The sequence below is a fragment of the Thunnus thynnus genome, chromosome 17 (assembly GCF_963924715.1).
Source record: "Thunnus thynnus chromosome 17, fThuThy2.1, whole genome shotgun sequence".
Classification (NCBI taxonomy): domain Eukaryota; kingdom Metazoa; phylum Chordata; class Actinopteri; order Scombriformes; family Scombridae; genus Thunnus; species Thunnus thynnus.
In genome coordinates, this window is record NC_089533.1 from 13,559,885 (window position 1) to 13,576,957 (window position 17,073).

The window sequence follows — 17,073 nt, forward strand, 5'->3', positions numbered from 1 at the left end:
TTGATATCCATTGATTTTTAATTGAATGAAAAAAAAGGTTTAGGAAAGGATACTTGACACAAATTAAAGCACAGTCAGGTTATATATTTGTAGCTAATCAACAGAGAAAAAAAATCATTCACAAAGATCATATTGTAAGTATTTGATTGCAATATATTGAATAATAAGCTGTCAAATTGATCAGGTATGAGAAATATTCAGCCTGGCAATGCTGCTGGATCAAACATACGCTGGTCTCACAACAAAGCGGTAGGTGTACTGGTCATCAGGACAAGGATAGGCCAGAACCTGGGTACTGTTCACAGCGATATGAGCCAGGTTGACTTTGAAGTCCTGAACCTGACAGATGTACTTGCCTTGGCACATCATCAGGAGCCGGTTACGAAAGAGGATGTTGTTCTGGGAAAGGTGGTTTTGGGGAGCCAGCCTTGCCACAGGGAATGACTCGCATGTCAGACCTTTGTTTGAACACTCACGTTTGTTCTTGAAGACATTTGCCTCCCACCGAATCTTTTTGTCCTTAAAGATCATGCTGTTGTGGACAGGTGTGCTGAATGACTTGGTTGCGGCTTGACTATATGGACTGGCGGTGGGATAAATATAACCATAGTCATAGCCATAACCATAGCCATGCTGCCTCCTACGGTTGTATGAAGATGGATAATGGGTACGGACTGGTTCTGTGTCCTTGGGACGTTCCACTGTAGTGCTCCATGGGTCAGAAGTGTAGATCCTAGGCTGGTAATCATCATCTTCTTTGTTGAAATTTGGGTTGGTCTGAAGATTGTTGAAGAGCAGAACATTAAACTGAAGTGCTTTCAACATGTTCTCACGATACATATTCTTATGGGTGCTGTAGAGTGACGAGTTGGACTCCAACTCATACAGTGTCTCAGCAGGGATCATAGGGAAACGAATGTGGCTCAACAGGTCAGCCTGGGTTTCCAAACTGGTTGAGTTGTCCTTCTCCAGAATCCAGCTCTCCACAGTCTGAAGCAGAAAATATTCATTTGGCACCACCAGGTCTGAGCGTGCTAAAAGGGCTCCAATGACCTCCACAGGGAGGTGTGGCCAAGCAGGGGACCTGGTCAGGTTTTGGTAGTTCCAGGCCAGGTACTGGATACAGTTCTCCTGGAGGACCAAGTCCCCAGTTTCCACTGCATATTTGTGAAGGGATAGCTGGGTATGAAATGAGGTGTCCTCTGGGAGGATTTTGGTGAACAGCCGGCCTGTGTCCTCCATCAGCTGCTTCACCCCAAACTTTGAGGCCATTGAATGGATGCACTGCACAGAGGAGAAGGTCACATCTATCTTGTGGGTGTAAAGGTACCTGTCAAGAACCAAATTGTAGAATATGAAGAAGATGTTTTCCAGTTATTTTGCTGACAAAAACTGTAATTAATATATTATCTGTGGTCACCAAGTATTTCTATTTACATACTCACAAAACACCTAAAATCAAATTGAATTCAGTATCTTGAAGCAATACATGTCATAGCTGTTTCAATAAATTATATAAAATAATGTGGTGCTGCACAATCTCCCACAGTGGCAGGACTACAATCCTATGTGTACCTAATGAAGGAGGTGAAATGTGGTTGGCAAGACTGGTCGACGTTGACCGTGACACTAGTCATCCCCTTTGAAGTATTGAAGAGTGGGAATTGTGAGAGAATCATTTTGTGTGCACAGATCGTTGTCCCAAGCATCTCTGAGGTTCCATCCTCCTGTTTGTTTCCAGTGGTACTCTGGACTGTGATCTGGAAGTCGCAGCCATCCCCACTGTCAAAGATTTGGCCGAGGTCACCAGACAGACTGATACTGTGGTCCAGAGAGTGTGTAGAATTATTGATGGTCACATTTGTGCCTGGAATCACAAATCATCATTGGGATAAGCACTTGATAGAAAATGTGCATGAAGGGTGGTAAGCAGTGATCATCAACTTTATTTCTACTGAATCAGATGGAGTTATGTGTTCTGTATAAAGGCTCTGTTTGTCTTGTAAGAGTTTAAATACCTACCTGAGTCACAAATAACTCCAACATCCTCTTTGTGGGTGCAGTCAGTCACTCCCCAGCCTTTGAAATCACAAGTAATCAGATGGTTCTCTGTGCCTTTACATGTGATATCATCCAGCCAAATAGGTCCAGATGCTATGATGTAAAATTAAAGGGTGTGTTAATTTTTGTGGCAATAACACATTAAACAGAGCCCATTCAGAGGGCTGAATTTGTGGCATTAGTATGTTAAACCTCAAATCACAACTCTTCAGTCATTACAAATGTTTCACTGCCCTCTGGTGGGGGATAAATGGAAGTAGCAGGCACCTTGTCCGTACTCCTTCCCTACGACAACAGATTTGGCTCCAGGGAAGTGGAGCTGACGACACACCACCTGGGCCTCAGCCATGTCCCAGCCATCATCACACACTGTTCCCCATTTCCCATCATGGTAGATCTCCACACGGCCCTCTGAAGCGCTCTGAGAGCCAAACAGCCTCACATCACCTTCCTGTGCATCAGATGTCCTCTCTGTATGTGATCACAGGTGTAGGATATTAGACTATGATAGTACAGAGGTCATCCAGACGTCCAGGTAATCTACATTCTGTGTTGAATGAGCAGGGTCAAATCATATTTGCAAAAGCATATAATACAGACACTGCACAGTATACAGTTATACGTTAATAATAATAATAATTGAGACTGTTTTCCTCCCCATGAATTACTTTCATGGCAATGTCATTAACATTTTATTAGTTGTCACATAAATAAGATGTACTTTTGTTGACTTACTGAACAGGTTAAATTTGAGTGCACTTCCAGAGACATGAAGAAGTAGCAGAAGCCACAGAGTGTGTATGTTTCGATGTATCAGCATTTCCAACCACCAGTTTAGGACTCTGACACAGATAATGACAAAAAGCAGACGAGAGAGATATTTGATCTTAATCAAGAGTAACAAAGAAACAAAGAAACAAAGTACTTTTGCTTTTTGAATAAAAATCAGTCCATTTATTGATTTTAAGAGTGAATACAAAACCACCATAGCTTTTGCCTTTACATTATTGTTTTCATCAAGATGGATTGCAGTTTTTTTTTAACTGATGCAATCCTCTAAACTTGAAACTGACTTTGCTGAATCTGTGCATTAAAAATTGAAGGTCAAAGTTAAAAAGCAAAATTTACATATACTGTAATGAAGCCACATTACCTTCCTCCCTCTGGCTATTAAGTCCTGTTGTCCTCAAATGTGCCTCTCCCTTTTGAAGTCTGCAACACGAATCTCACTGCTTTTATGCTAAACACAGTGGGGTTCACTTCTGTATTCCTGCTGCTTTCCCTGAGTTTCTTTTCACAATAAAGCAGAGAACCTGGTCGTTGCGCAACTGTTTTTGGTCCGCTCGAAACTTGTTTGAGGACAATGTCAATATTATGTTTAACTGGTTTTGTAGAGACATGCACATATGAGCTACATGACAAGACTCAGCAAATAGTGATCAAAATTTTACTCAGACGGCCCCCTAAAAAAATTACATACAGTAAAATTCAATTTTCACCAAAATGTCCTTCAAATAATGTTTTATGAAGAATAAAAACAAACTTTTAGTTATCTTACTGAAAATTGCAGGTTTGGCTTGTACAGAGTGATGTTGCTTTACTATGGAGCAGAGGATAAAAACAAACCTTTGACCTGTTGAGAGTGTATAGTATGTGCATGGAAATCACAGTCTTATAAATCTATCTTTTGTACATTCATTATAAGAAAGGCTACAGTACTGTTGAGGGCCACACTTGGTCTGAGAAGAAGAAGATCCATCTCAAGACATGCTGGCATTGTTTGACTGGCACTTTCTCAACACCCAAAACAGGACCATATTTTACAGTCTCAGACCATAGTTCTTCTCTTTGTAGTGAAGATGATCCTTTGAGGGCTGGAGTTATGTCTTTCATAAACTCAATAAGGAAGCAGCAAGTAGAGTAACTTCAACAGTGAGTGGATTGTAAACAAAATAGAACCACAGTGCAGTGGCCTCAAGAACAAGCCCTCTAAATGAACTCCAAGCCCTCATATTTCACATCACCAATCTTGGTTTCAGGTAGAAGGATGCGTCCATCAAGTGTAAACGCCATGATGTATGTGGCAATCTTTCCCGCATCTTCTTCTGACTTGAGTGCCAGAATGATCTGGTCGTCCGTGTTGGGGACAAACTTGAAGGAGGAGAAACCGTGAGTGGGGTTGAGCGAACCCACTTGACTCACGGTGATGTCTTTGAAATCTGGTGAGCAGCTGAGAACGAGGTTCGTGCCACGCCGCTCGTCTGCCGTCTCCTCATAACGCTCCTTGCTGGCGCGGCGAGGGAGGAAAAACCAGCGCTGCAGTGTGTCGCTCCACGCTGCTGACTCATGAATGAGATAACCTGCGGAAATCCAAAGGAATATGGTGAAGAGTAAAGCAAAGAGAAAAAAATGGTACCAACAGCAGTCGTTAGTGAGACCAGATTTACATCCTCACCTGGAGGCTCTATTCCTGCGGCAGACTTCAGTGATTTGTACTTTGGAACCCAGTTCTCATGGTGCACATCCCCTCTGAAGCCTACTACTTTCACCCACTCTGGGTTGTTGTTGACAAACTCGCCTTCAGTGGTGGTCCACTCCTTCCCCAGTCCACCGACATACAGGTGCTCATCCTTCACTGCAAGCCACTCTGCTTTGAACCCTGTCAGGAGAAATTTTAGAAAGCACTGTTTCAATCTGGTGCTCAGGAACCTGTGAATCAGGCATATATGAGACTAGGGTAACACCAACCTTTGGCAACACTGCCATCACCGTCAGGTAAGATGACCCAGGGCACAGCCTTGTCACCGTCAATGTGGTAGATGATGCCCGTCCTGTCATCGACGCTGTAAAGCTTCCCGTTGAACACCAAAAGCTCAGACAGCTCCATACCCCTGCCCTTCTCCGCTAGATGGCTTTCCAGCACCACCCTGTCCACATCCCATTCAACCGCTACCTTGTCACCACTCTGGGACACCAACAGGTACCCACGCCGCATGTAGCTGAACCATGTCAGCTTCTTGTCACTACGAGAGCTTGTGTCCAGGTCGGCAATGACCCCAATGCGATAGCGGGTGCCCTGCTGCGTGCGCTCCGGTGGACTGAGGGGGTAAGTGTCATTGTAATGGGAATCAGACTGCTGGGTGTCACCTCGGCTGGCTTTCCAGCTCTGTGAGCCATAGGAGCGGGATCGGAAGCCTGAGCCCCAGTGCATGAAGAGCAGCAGAAGAAAGGCCAGTGAGACGGCCACCACCACAATGGGCTTCCGCTTCAGGCGGAAACGAGGGTCAGTGGTGTTGGCCATGGAAGCCAACATGGGGAGGCCTCCGACAGAGATACGTAGAGTGTTCATAGGCTCATTCTGCTCCAGTCGAGTGAAGCCTGGGGGAGCAGGCATGGAGGACGGAGGACTGGAGTGACCTAGAGAAAAATCGAGAGAGACTGTAAGTCATGTCTGTACATAGATCAAAAAAGGATGGCTCATGTTTTGTGCTGCCCTCTTTCATTCTATAATTGATTGAGTGACTAGTTGATAAATTTCAGTTTTTAGTAGTCTATAATAGCCAATAATCAAGGTCCCACCATAACACTAAAGGCAGGTACAATACGGAGCTGCAATACTTAGTTGATCAACAATTAAGCAACTATTTTGATAATCAAATAATCTTTTAGTCATTTTTCAAGCAAATGCTTGCTTCAAGGCTCTCAAATTTGAGAATTTGTTGCTTTTCTTGGTCTTACATTACTGTAAATTTAATATTTCAGGGTTTTGGACTGTTTGGACAGGTGTTTTTCGCCATTTCCTGATGTTTTATTGGCCAAATGATTAATCAATTAATCGTGAAAATAATCAGCGGATTAATCGATAATAAAAATAATCGTTTGTTGAAGTTCTAGTACATTTTGGCCTCAAATTTCAACAGTAAAAGACTTAGGCTATATTGTCATAAGATTCATAAGGTTCCCTGAAAATCCTCTTTAAGAATCAATATTGAACTGTTTTAGTATGATTACTGTTCCTCGAATGCGGGTAACAATTCAGGTAATATATGATCATGTTTTAGCAGAATATTCCATGTAAAGTTGAGGTGTAGGGAAAGGCTGGAGTGGAAAGATACCGTTTCAGTTGGAAGAAAAGAGTTGTTACACCTGCTTTTCCTGTGAGCAAATACCAAAAGTAGACTGAAGGGCTTGGTCTAAATGTTCCTAAATCCTAAAACCTGTGCATTAGAAGGATCCACTTAAAATAACACCTGAGTAAGACACATAATTAGGCAGATACCTGGGCCTATCTGTAAGAAAATTATTTACCATAATGATATATTTAATTTAATTTGCAAACAAATCTTGGAACAATACAAGTTATCTAAAGACAAAGGCCTACAACCCAACCTAGAACATGACATTACTAATGACATTTACGCAATACATCTCAACTATAACCTACTCACATACTGTCCATAAGTCGAATCTCTTGGCCTCTAAATCAAATATTTGGTCCCGGATGCAGGCAGGTCCTTCATTCCAGCCTATAGTTGAAATATTATTTTAAATGTGGCAAAGAGCTCACATGAGACACTGTGAGTGTATGCCCAGTTAAGCATTATGTGACAAGAAGCAGGAAGTAGTCCGACTCTACCAGATTGAATGAATATCAGGTGGCCACAAGTGTGCCTTGTCAACGTGGAGACTGGGAGGGGCCCGTTCAGTGACAATAAAGGGACGGCTGCTGTGAACAGGTAAATCTGAAATACAAAACCAGCCAGCTGACAGTCACAAATCACACCCCTGATTAGCTGCTGATGCTAGTGCTGAAACAATTTTTCAATTAATCGATTAGTCCGTGGGCAGAAAATTAATAACCAACAATTCTGTTAATCAATTAAGCAAAAATAACATACACTCACTAGTTCCAGCTTCTCCAATATGAAGATTTGCTTCTTTTGTCTGTTTTAATTAAATATCTTTGGGTTTGGACTGTTGTTCAAACATAACAAGATATTTGAAGACCTCATCTTGTACTTTAAACTAAACAATTAGCTCATTTAAAATATATATATATTTTAAAATCAACAGATTAACGTCATATATAACACTTTTTCACTTGATGGCCTGTTTAGTCAAGAGCTGAGACAAAATTAAATTAATGACAATTTTGAAGCATTTTAAAACAAGAATGTCAAACATTTGATGTTTCCAGCTTCTTAAATGTACAAAGTTGCTGGTTTACATTACAGTAAATTGAATATATTTGAGTTTTGGACTGTGAGTCGGACAAAATAAGACATCTGAAGATGTTACTCTGGGCTCTAGGAAATTGTGATGCACATTTTTCACAATTTCCAATGCTTAATAGACCAAATGATTTAGATATCAATCAAGAAAATAATCAGCAGATTAATGGATAATGAAAATAATCCTCTGTTGCTCTCTCATCTAATCTATTCAGTTAAATTTATATTTAACTTTATATAACTGACAAAAGGCAAGCTAAGAAGTAGATACTTAAGTTTAGCAAATGAAGAGGTGAACAACAAACACACTTCACAAGCACATAATACAGAAAATGTGATGCCACAAGCAGAAAAGTCTCACAATGACAACATATTCCAAACACAGCAAAACTAGTAAGACAGTTTACTGATGCTTGCAGCCCTACAAACTCATGTGACCTCTGAGTTAAATCAAGGAAATCAACAAAACCTTGAAGCACTGCAAAGCAAATGTGTTGTGAGCCGTCTGTTGTTCTCTACGCTCGGAGGGACACCACCAGGCTCACTGGAGTAGAAATTTTGTGTAATCTACTATAAACCAAATTCCAGGGACCTCTAAACTCAGCCTCAGGAGCCTAAACATGGCTGCATTTCTCTGAAAAGGAGAGCAGGAGCTGAAAGACTCTTTCATAAGAGGGCCCTGAGCCAAACAGCAGTCCATTATGGCAGCAACATCAGGGCTGCACTCTGAGGCAAGAAAACTACTGTTTGCTCTCTGAAACACACCAACAAGTGGCTGACGCTAATTAACTTAAAACACTGTTTTTTTATGCAACAGATTTTGATTTTGTCCAGATCACCTTCACTGAAACAAAGGAGTTGAACATCTTACCCCTCCGTCTCCTCCTGCCAGAGCGCTGAACTTGCGTCATCAAATTTACCTCGCTGTCCTACAGCAGACCTCCACACTTTGTCCTGAGCTCTAAACTTTATTTCTGCTCGCTTGCAACCATGACTAAGGGTTGTTACAATGGTGGTGAACTTTGACTACACTTGGAGGATTATGATCCAGTCCAAAGGGGCAAACCCTTGCAGGAGGCCAAAACAGTTACATAGTAACCTTTGAATGGCCAGGTACCAGAGGTTAGGAAAACATTTATTACCTGCACAATTACACTATCTATGTGAATGTGAAAATCTACAAATCTGGCAAGCTGAATAGAAGTTAAAAACAAACCTATAGTGACAACAATAACTTAGATCCACAGCAGAAGTGCTGCTGTGATGCAATTAGTCTGAGGACAGAGATAAGCCTGATTACAACAGCAGAGCAGTTACACACTCAACAGGGAAGCTATAGGGACCCCAACGTACTATTTGTTAATAAATGATTTAACTGTCAGTCTGTCTGGGCTTGAGTCCAAGAAGATGAAAAGTGCAGAAACTATTTGCATGAATTATGAATCAGTAAACAACGCCTGAGCCTCTCAGAGTGGTTCTGATTGAAAGAGTTCAATTTGACAAGTTCACACAATGAGAGGATGTAATATAAAAAGGTGATATGATGATATATAACATGAGACATTCGAAATCTGCCAACCATCAGAGATATTACAATGCAGTTTGTACCGAGGTAGCAATCAGTTTAATATTTCTGGTTGCACTGTAGTCCATGCATGTCAATGAGCAGGATCAACATAGCAACTACAATTATACATACTCTTGACAGAACATTTTATCCCATTTTAGCCCTGCGCAAAGCTAAATTCACTTCAGGTTTTTAATTTGATTGATTAAACAATTGCTAGTTTGGTCTATGAGATGTCAGAAAAAAGTGAAAATACCCATCACAAGTTCCTAAAGTCCAAGGTGACATCATCATTTGTCTTGTTTTGTCAGACCAACGGCACAAAACCCCAAAGAGATTCACTTTACTATCACACGAGAAAAAGAAAAGCAGCAAATCCTCACAACTTTTAGCACTTAGTTTTTGATGAGCCAAACTGTTGCCAATTGACTTCCTGTCGATCACCAAAACGATTAATCAACAAAGTTTTAAAGCTAATGAATTATGAATTAGTTAACATGCCACGTCTCATCTTCTCAGTCATATTGTCCTATCCATTTAGAGACCAACCAGACAAATCTTGTTGCATGCAAGTCTGTGGGTCCCTCATGTGAAAATTGTGAGAAGATTATCTGCTGAGCCCTTCGGTGACACCATAAAGGGTGACACCCTGGGGGGTGGGGGGAGTACGCTTCAAAGGAAACAGATCAAGGAGCCAGATATGTGTAAGGCCCATAAATAGCTCACTTGGTGCTGTAAGGCAGATTCTTAAACTTCAGCATGTCAAGGAACCCCCTAACAGATGTGCAAAGAGCTGATTTTAAGTGGCTTTGTCCAATGAGAAGAGCCTGAATTATACATGGATGCACAATGTCGATGTTCAGGTGTTTCTTATTTAAATGCAGACCTTTGAGAACCAATTGCTGTGGTCTTTACATTGGAGCCCTCTGAGGCAAGTGCTGCTGCAGGGCATGATTAGGAGAGAGCATCCACACGTTGCTGTTTCCAGGCCTTTAACTGAAGTGAATGGTTAAGCAGATCACACTGTTGGAAAACTTAATATTTGCATTGTTTATATTATTAATCGCGATGATTTTAGATCACACACACACACACACACACACACACACACACACACAATCTGCATCTGTGTATCTGTGTATCTGTGTATATGTGTGTGTGTGTGTGTGTGTGTGTGTGTGTGTGTGTGTGTGAGTGTGTGTGTGTTAGTTCATGTCCCTGTCTTGCCAGCAGCGCAGAGGTTAACCAAGATGCCATCACAAATGCGCGTTCAGAAACTAGCTACCCGACTTATTCCCGGACCCTGCTGTCCCTCTGTTGTCTTCGCACTCACCGCAAATGTCAGATCTTCAGCTCACAGTTTGCTGAAGGTTTGTAAGTCAGATGTCATTATTGTATCGCTTCCTGAATCCTTCCTCGGCTTCTTTTTCCACCGTTCTCCGTTTACCAGACAGCCGATCATTACTTCCTGTATCTGCTGATGACGACAGATCGCGCAGAGTGGATGCGAGAGAGTTTGTCAAACGCTGCCTTCACGTGCCCTCGGAAATATGAGTAGTACGTGGCAACACGGCACACTGCGTGGTCTGAATCTGCCTTCCTTTAACCAAGCTTACTCAGCCCATTACAATACAGAAGAAATATTAGTCCAGCATTAATTCAATTTTAACAGATATTTCTAGGTGAAAATATAACGTATCTTATTTACTTAATGTTATACTGCGGCTATATAAGAGGCAAAAAGAGGAAACTGTGTTAAAGGTTTAACAATCACAACGCAAACTTAACACACACTGCATTTGTATTTGTCAAAATGTCAGATATTCATTATTGCTAGCACTACTAATTCAAATAAATGCTTCATATAACTTAAGCAAAACTCACTCAATCTTTGAGGGCTTTTTAAATGTTATACTTATTTTTTATTATGTATAGTACTTATTATTATTATTATTATTATTATTATTACTACTACTACAACTAGGCACTTTCAGCATTTCATTCCCATATTTTGTGATTTCACTTGATTGAATTGGGACCCAAGTAAGGTGAATTTAATTCCTTTATATGTACAATGTGTTGGAATGACAATAAAACCTTAAAACGTTTTGGTTAAAAGTAAAACCAAATACATGACACTAAAGGTTATGGTGAATATTATTCCTTTTCCATTTTTATCCAGTTATTCTGCAGTCATTTTCATTGCTGTACACATAACCCGACACTTACTGTATGAACTCTCAATAACTCTGGTGCAATTAATTCATGCAATGTTGGTTATAATGTGAAACTATGCACATCAGTCATCTCTGTTTTGGTGCAGTTCTGTAAAGTGTGCATATAATGATGTCTTTAAAGCATTTCAGTGCTGTCTCCACAGTTTGCAAAGTTCTTACACATTCATCAACACAATCACTACTCAAATATTTGCCAAGGGAGCAGAACGTAGGCAGAGTCCTGTTCTTTCTTCAAAGGAGGATATAAATCATGGGCTGACCCAGAGGTTCAAAATGGGAACAGTTTTTATTGGCAAACCCTGTGTGATACAGAATACTGTACAAGGCACTCGAGTGGAGAATTATTGTGAAGCCATTGTGTATAACAGTAAGACTGCAACATGTGTAAAAAAGGTCCAACACCGTGAGAAAAACAAGGAGAAGCAAGAGGAAAAAAAGTAAAATTATTATGTGATTGTCATATAACAGGGCTGAGAGGATTAAGTAAGATAATAAATATGTCAATTTACCACAATATCACTCTTGAATTCTTGAAATCAAACCGTGGCTGAAATATTTGCTGAATTGAACTAAACTCAAGAAAAGGCACATTCAACTTCTACAGAGGTAGCTGATATAAATGTATGGTTTTGCTACCTTAACAAAAAAGACACCCTTAAATACTAAACTAAGTTGTAGTAGTAGAAGATTTAAAACATGAAATTAACAATCTTAGATCAGATGATGGAAATTAACATTGTGTTTTTCAGTGCACAAAATCCATTTTCAGTGGTTGATTATTAAAAAAAACAAAAATAAGAGGATTACAGTAGTTACTGAAGGAACATTTTCGAAGCACCCACTGATTAAAAAAACATGGGTTTCTTGTGTCGCAAAAAACAAAGAACGTTAATCATTTCTGAGGAACTGTATTGCGAAATTACAGTTGTTGAACTGCTCTATATGAAAAAATGTACTAGACAGTAACACATTCATGAAAAAGAACAAAAAAAAATGAAAATCAAAACTCAACTGTCCATTTAAGCAATGCAAAGCAGATTTCCCAGCAGCAAAGTAATCCTAACCTGTTTGTTGATTAGTGCTTTGATATTAAACTGCTCTCAAATTGAACTGAAACAAAAGAGGCACTGAAATAACTACACTTTTTTTTGGTACAAAGATAACAATTGCACAGTCATCCTCCAATTTCCAACACAAAAATATCTTCAGAATCAGCCTGCTGTGTGTGGCATTCTCAACAATGCAGCAAACATCCACCAAACTACTTACAACAATGAGACACACTAAAAACATATCAGTGCACCCAAAAATATGCAAACATGTTCTGCAGGAAGAAAATTTGGAGTGCAGGGAACAGTCCCGAGTTGCAAATGAACCATTGGCACACGTCTTTTATTTAAAAAAGAAAACTCCCCTGTCAGATTCATGAGTTTTGAATCTCAGTCCTTCAGTAAGCTGGCGGCTGGTACTCTCCGGGCTGCTCCTGACTGTGGGAGAAAGGTGACTGCTGGTAGCCCGTGGGGCCGCTGCTGGCGTACGGAGCTGGTGGGTACGGGGTGGTGTGGTCGTTGGCCGGGTCTCTGTACTCCTGGTCAAAGTCACTCACACCTTGGCGATATCGTCCATAAGCAAAGAAGGACAACAGACCCTGTTGAGAGAAGAACAGAGATTCAGCAGCCATATATAATGCAATTTAATACCCGTTTCACAAAAGTATGATGGAAAACCACCAGGACCAATATGGCCTACAATTATTTGTTAATATAATAAACACATTTTTTAAATGATTTCTAATAATACAATTAATTAAACAAAATTAATTAAAAAAAGGACTGAACATCTTCCTCCATGCACAAACCACTGTCACACCAGTCTCACTTGTAATTTATAGATGTCTCCTGATAGCCCCCAAACACATGCAAAAAAATAAATAATTAAATAAATAAATTACTTCCTACAGCAGACAAGAAAAACATTCAAGTAAATATTCTTAAAACTAAATGAAATGCAAGACTTTTAAATACCTTCTAAAGCCTATTTTGAGGAAGCTGGATTCAGTACTTTAACACCTGCAGATATCTTGTCTGAATTGTTGAGCTGAGCTGTGTGTTATCAAATGACTGTTAGTCAAATGCCTGCCACACGACACTCACCCAGGTGATGATTGAGAAGAAAGAAAATGCCACGACAGCCCGGGCGGCGTCAGCAGCAACAGCGGAGGAGTCAGTGGTTTTGGACCACTGGTTGGCCAGGACACAGAAGCAGATGAACCACAGGAACGTCCAAGCCGCTGCCCCGCGTCGTTTCAAAGCAGAGAAATGAACAGTCAGGATTAACATGAAATATGATGGCAGCTTTAACCTCAACTAGGTTACACTTCCTGTTTTTGGGCACATCTCTGTTATTTTAGTATGAAAAGACTACAGTGAAACCTGACTCTCACCTGAGAAGACCAAATCTCCTATAACAATGTATTTTCTATCCTTGGCGTTGCTGATCTGTGGGAAGTAGGCGTCCAGCATGAGGAAGATAACACAAGCCAAGAAGGCCAGGACACCGATTCCCACCCCGTAGTTGCAGGCGCTGTCATTTTCGTTGAACATGCACTTGGCCTCTTTCGTGGTTGTCGGGTTAATGTAGCCCTCTGCTGTGATGGTTGCAAAGACCACGATGGAAAATAGCTGCATGAAAGGAAAAAAAAAAGGGGGGGGGGGGTGTATGTGCATGTTTTAAGTCGAGCAGCTGTGAGGCAGCGTGATTCTTATCACATGATTCACATTAGAGGAAAGCTTTCACTATTTAAAAAAAAAATAAAAATTTGAATTCATATTAAAACATCTCTCAAACCAGTTCAGACAAGTGGAACCTGACAGATGACGTTAGAAAAGTTTCAATTCCTGATTTGTTTTAACACTGTAAAATACAGCAACATCTTTTTGTGAAGGATCCTTGTTTCTGATCCACTTTTCACACTACAGCGGAGCTGAAACTATTTAAATGATTGTTACAGTTTGCACAAGAAAAAAAAAAAGGCAAATATTGTCTGGTTCCAGCTACTCAGATGTGCAGATTTGCCTTTACTCTCTAAAGCTCGTCAGATAAAACAAGACATAAAACGGTAACTTGGGCTCCTAAAGACTTGTAATGTCCTTGTTTTTGGTTATTGGTTTTTTGACATTTCATGGACCATATGATTAATCAAGATAATATTTGACAGATTAATCAATAATGAAAAAAATAGTTAAAAGCAGCTTTACATTCACATTTCACTGATACTGGCATCTCTGCACTGATTATCTCAACTTAATTACATAGGCTAATCATACTAATTTCTTTTCAATCCCTGAGGGACCTAGACTTCCATTTCTGACCTTTTGGTGCCTAACTCAGATGCTTCTATTCTTGTTTTTTTTAATATCTCAAACACAAATAAAGGTGACAGACATTTTGCTGTCAGGGCTCCTAGATTTTGAAAAGACTTGCCAGAGGAGATCAAAGATGCAAACTGTAATTTCTATTAAATCACTTAAAATATATATAGGTTTAATGTTTTAACTTAGTTTTGAGTTTTTGTCCTATTTCAAAGAAAGTGTTTTTTGAAAAGTGCTACATAAATGAAGCATATTGTCATTATTATTACTATATAATTCACTTTGCAAGAACGTTTACAACACAACAACTTAATCTAACTGACCTACATGCATTTTAGAACGACTGTCAAACCAGAAAAGGTTAAATTCCCGATCGTTTCTAACAGTTCAAACACTTCAGAAAAACAGAACAGCGTCCTCTCTGAGTTTTAAAAGGTCCTGGTCCAGTTTTAACACCAGACTAACCAACACAAATAAAGTTAAAGCCAAACATATCGTCTATCATCAGGTGGGGAAACTGGCAGTTACTGCGGTGACACAGCACTGGCCACGCTAGCTAACATTAGCTTATGTCAACAAGTGCTCAAGAAAATGCATCTTATTGGCGCTTGATTAAATATTTGTCACAGATTTCAAGCTAAACCGCAGTTTATGTCCGATGCTGGCAGTTCATTAAGCTAGTAGGACGTATCACTGGCTGATGTGTGTCGAGCCTGGCAGCTCACATCTGTTCACATAAAGTCGGTGTTGTGACAGCTGGCTAACAGTGATGCTAACGTTAACGTTTCCGTGGAGTCACTCACCCAACTCAGGCAGCGCAAAATGGTTTGAGGCTGTTTTACAAAGTTCTCTAAGTCAAAAGCACCGCCGGCCAACGAGGCCCCGTAAGCACTGCTCTGCATTTTTTTCTTTTTGTTTCAACACAGTCAAAACAGTTAAAAAACGAGCTGTATAACTCTTCCTGTCAGAGTTGACACAGTTTCGGTTTGTCTTAAAACTTCCTGAAAACTTTTCAAACACCGCCCCCACCGTGATGCGTTCAGGAGCTCCTAGTAAACTGCGGCTTCCCAGTTAAAGGACACGTTCACATTTTTTCCGGTCTGTCTTAAAGCAACAGTCAGGTGCCCATATGAACACTGAAAGAGGTTTTCCTCGCTGCAATCATTCCTGCTGTTCATACTGGCTATTAAAAGATCCCCTTCAAATGTGCTTTCAATGTAAGTGATGGTGTACACACAGTTGTTTTGTACAGAAATGCTTTCAGAAGTTTATCTGAAGCTTATATGAGGCTTCAGCAGTCTGAGTTAGTCATATCAAGTGGATATTTGCCACATTTACAGTCTTTTTTAGCATCAAATTCCCTCTTTGTGTTTCCTCATACAGTATTTCCTTGTTAAGCTGCAGTGGAAGTATACCGACAAAAAGAGGAACTTTGGCACTAAAAAGACTAATGTTAAAAGATATTGACTAGATTTGACTCATTTGGACGACTGAAGTTTTATATTAACTTCAGATAAACTTTTAAATACATTTTTTGCATAGAAGAGAGCCCCCATCACTTGAGTCATAAGTGCATTATGAGGGTTCTTCTAATGATCAGTATGAACAGGAGGAATGTTTACAGCAAGAAAAACCTGTTTCAGTGTTTGTTTGGGCACCTGACTGTTGTTTTAAGACATACTTTAACAATTGTGAACCTGTCCTTTAATGATACATCCAAAGAATACTACTACTACTACTACTACTACTACTACTACTACTACTACTACTACTACTACTACTAATAATAATAATAATAATGAGTATAAATCAGACTTTATTTGCATAGCACTTTTCATACAAATACATTGTAACACAAAGTATTTTATACATTAAAAACAATACAATCCCCCCCATCTGTATTGTTCCCAATAAAGAATGTGAAGATGTAGTCTCACACTGTGTCATTAACAATACGCTTTCCAATTGCTTTTGTTTGGTCGCTATTCTAAAAGTATTTACTGGAAGTTTAAGTATGCTAGTATATCTGCATTGACGCAAGTTTGTAAATTTAATTTTGCAGTTCCTCACTGTGACCACTGGAGGGGAGTGAACACCCATGATTATACATACAGAATTCAAGCTGTAGGCGTTTGATCAAATCCATATTTGTTTATTCCATATAGCATAATAAGTGTAACCAGGGAGTTTCTTTTCGGGTTATTTTCAATCTCTGCATATTCAAATTCTTTTAGTGACTCCCAGAGTACAGTTATATTTGTCATGTTTTGGTTTATTTCCCCAGGATCTAGGGTTTTTTTTGTTGTTGTGATGTCTTGTGTGTGCACTGACAGAATTTGTTAGTTATTGTTTGTTAAGACTTTGCTGTAGGAGACAGGTGAGATCTGGTTCAGCAAATTGATCCAACACTGATGCTAGTTTTATACACTGTTTTGACAAATTTAATGCAGTGTTGCAGTTTCTCACTGTGACCATGGAGGGCAGTGGACACTATAACTCCAACTTGCAGACACAATATATATGACTTTTATGTTTGGTTAAAAATGACTGAATAGATTGAAACAGCAGCTGCTCAATTATTTACATATTTTTTGGAAAAATATACA

General features: G+C 39.8%; 3 protein-coding genes across 6 annotated transcripts; all 3 read right to left on the reverse strand.

The window, feature by feature from the left end:
• LOC137201327 (galectin-3-binding protein A-like) lies at window positions 1-3,348 on the reverse strand. The gene is made up of 6 exons (XM_067616316.1): window positions 3,215-3,348; window positions 2,797-2,903; window positions 2,329-2,532; window positions 2,023-2,154; window positions 1,576-1,867; window positions 1-1,330 (listed from the first exon to the last, which is right to left on the reverse strand). Exons 2-6 carry the CDS (start codon window positions 2,879-2,881, stop codon window positions 220-222), a joined length of 1,824 nt encoding a protein of 607 aa, XP_067472417.1. The 5' UTR covers window positions 2,882-2,903; window positions 3,215-3,348; the 3' UTR covers window positions 1-219.
• Window positions 2,984-10,350, reverse strand: cant1a (calcium activated nucleotidase 1a). 4 transcript variants are annotated; one of them, XM_067616320.1, is made up of 5 exons: window positions 6,698-6,790; window positions 6,510-6,587; window positions 4,810-5,478; window positions 4,517-4,720; window positions 2,984-4,421 (listed from the first exon to the last, which is right to left on the reverse strand). In XM_067616320.1, exons 3-5 carry the CDS (start codon window positions 5,453-5,455, stop codon window positions 4,051-4,053), a joined length of 1,221 nt encoding a protein of 406 aa, XP_067472421.1. In that variant the 5' UTR covers window positions 5,456-5,478; window positions 6,510-6,587; window positions 6,698-6,790; the 3' UTR covers window positions 2,984-4,050. The 4 variants fall into 4 exon arrangements, with proteins under 4 accessions (XP_067472421.1, XP_067472420.1, XP_067472418.1 ...); XM_067616319.1 differs by lacking the exons at window positions 6,510-6,587; window positions 6,698-6,790 and adding an exon at window positions 10,193-10,350; XM_067616317.1 differs by lacking the exons at window positions 6,510-6,587; window positions 6,698-6,790 and adding an exon at window positions 8,164-9,349.
• A 1,013-nt stretch (window positions 10,351-11,363) lies between these two features.
• Window positions 11,364-15,485, reverse strand: syngr2a (synaptogyrin 2a). Its single transcript, XM_067615916.1, has 4 exons — window positions 15,271-15,485; window positions 13,540-13,777; window positions 13,250-13,386; window positions 11,364-12,744 (listed from the first exon to the last, which is right to left on the reverse strand). The coding sequence occupies exons 1-4, from the start codon at window positions 15,367-15,369 to the stop codon at window positions 12,544-12,546; spliced, it is 675 nt and encodes a 224-aa protein (XP_067472017.1). The 5' UTR covers window positions 15,370-15,485; the 3' UTR covers window positions 11,364-12,543.
• Between the last annotated feature and the right edge of the window lie 1,588 nt (window positions 15,486-17,073).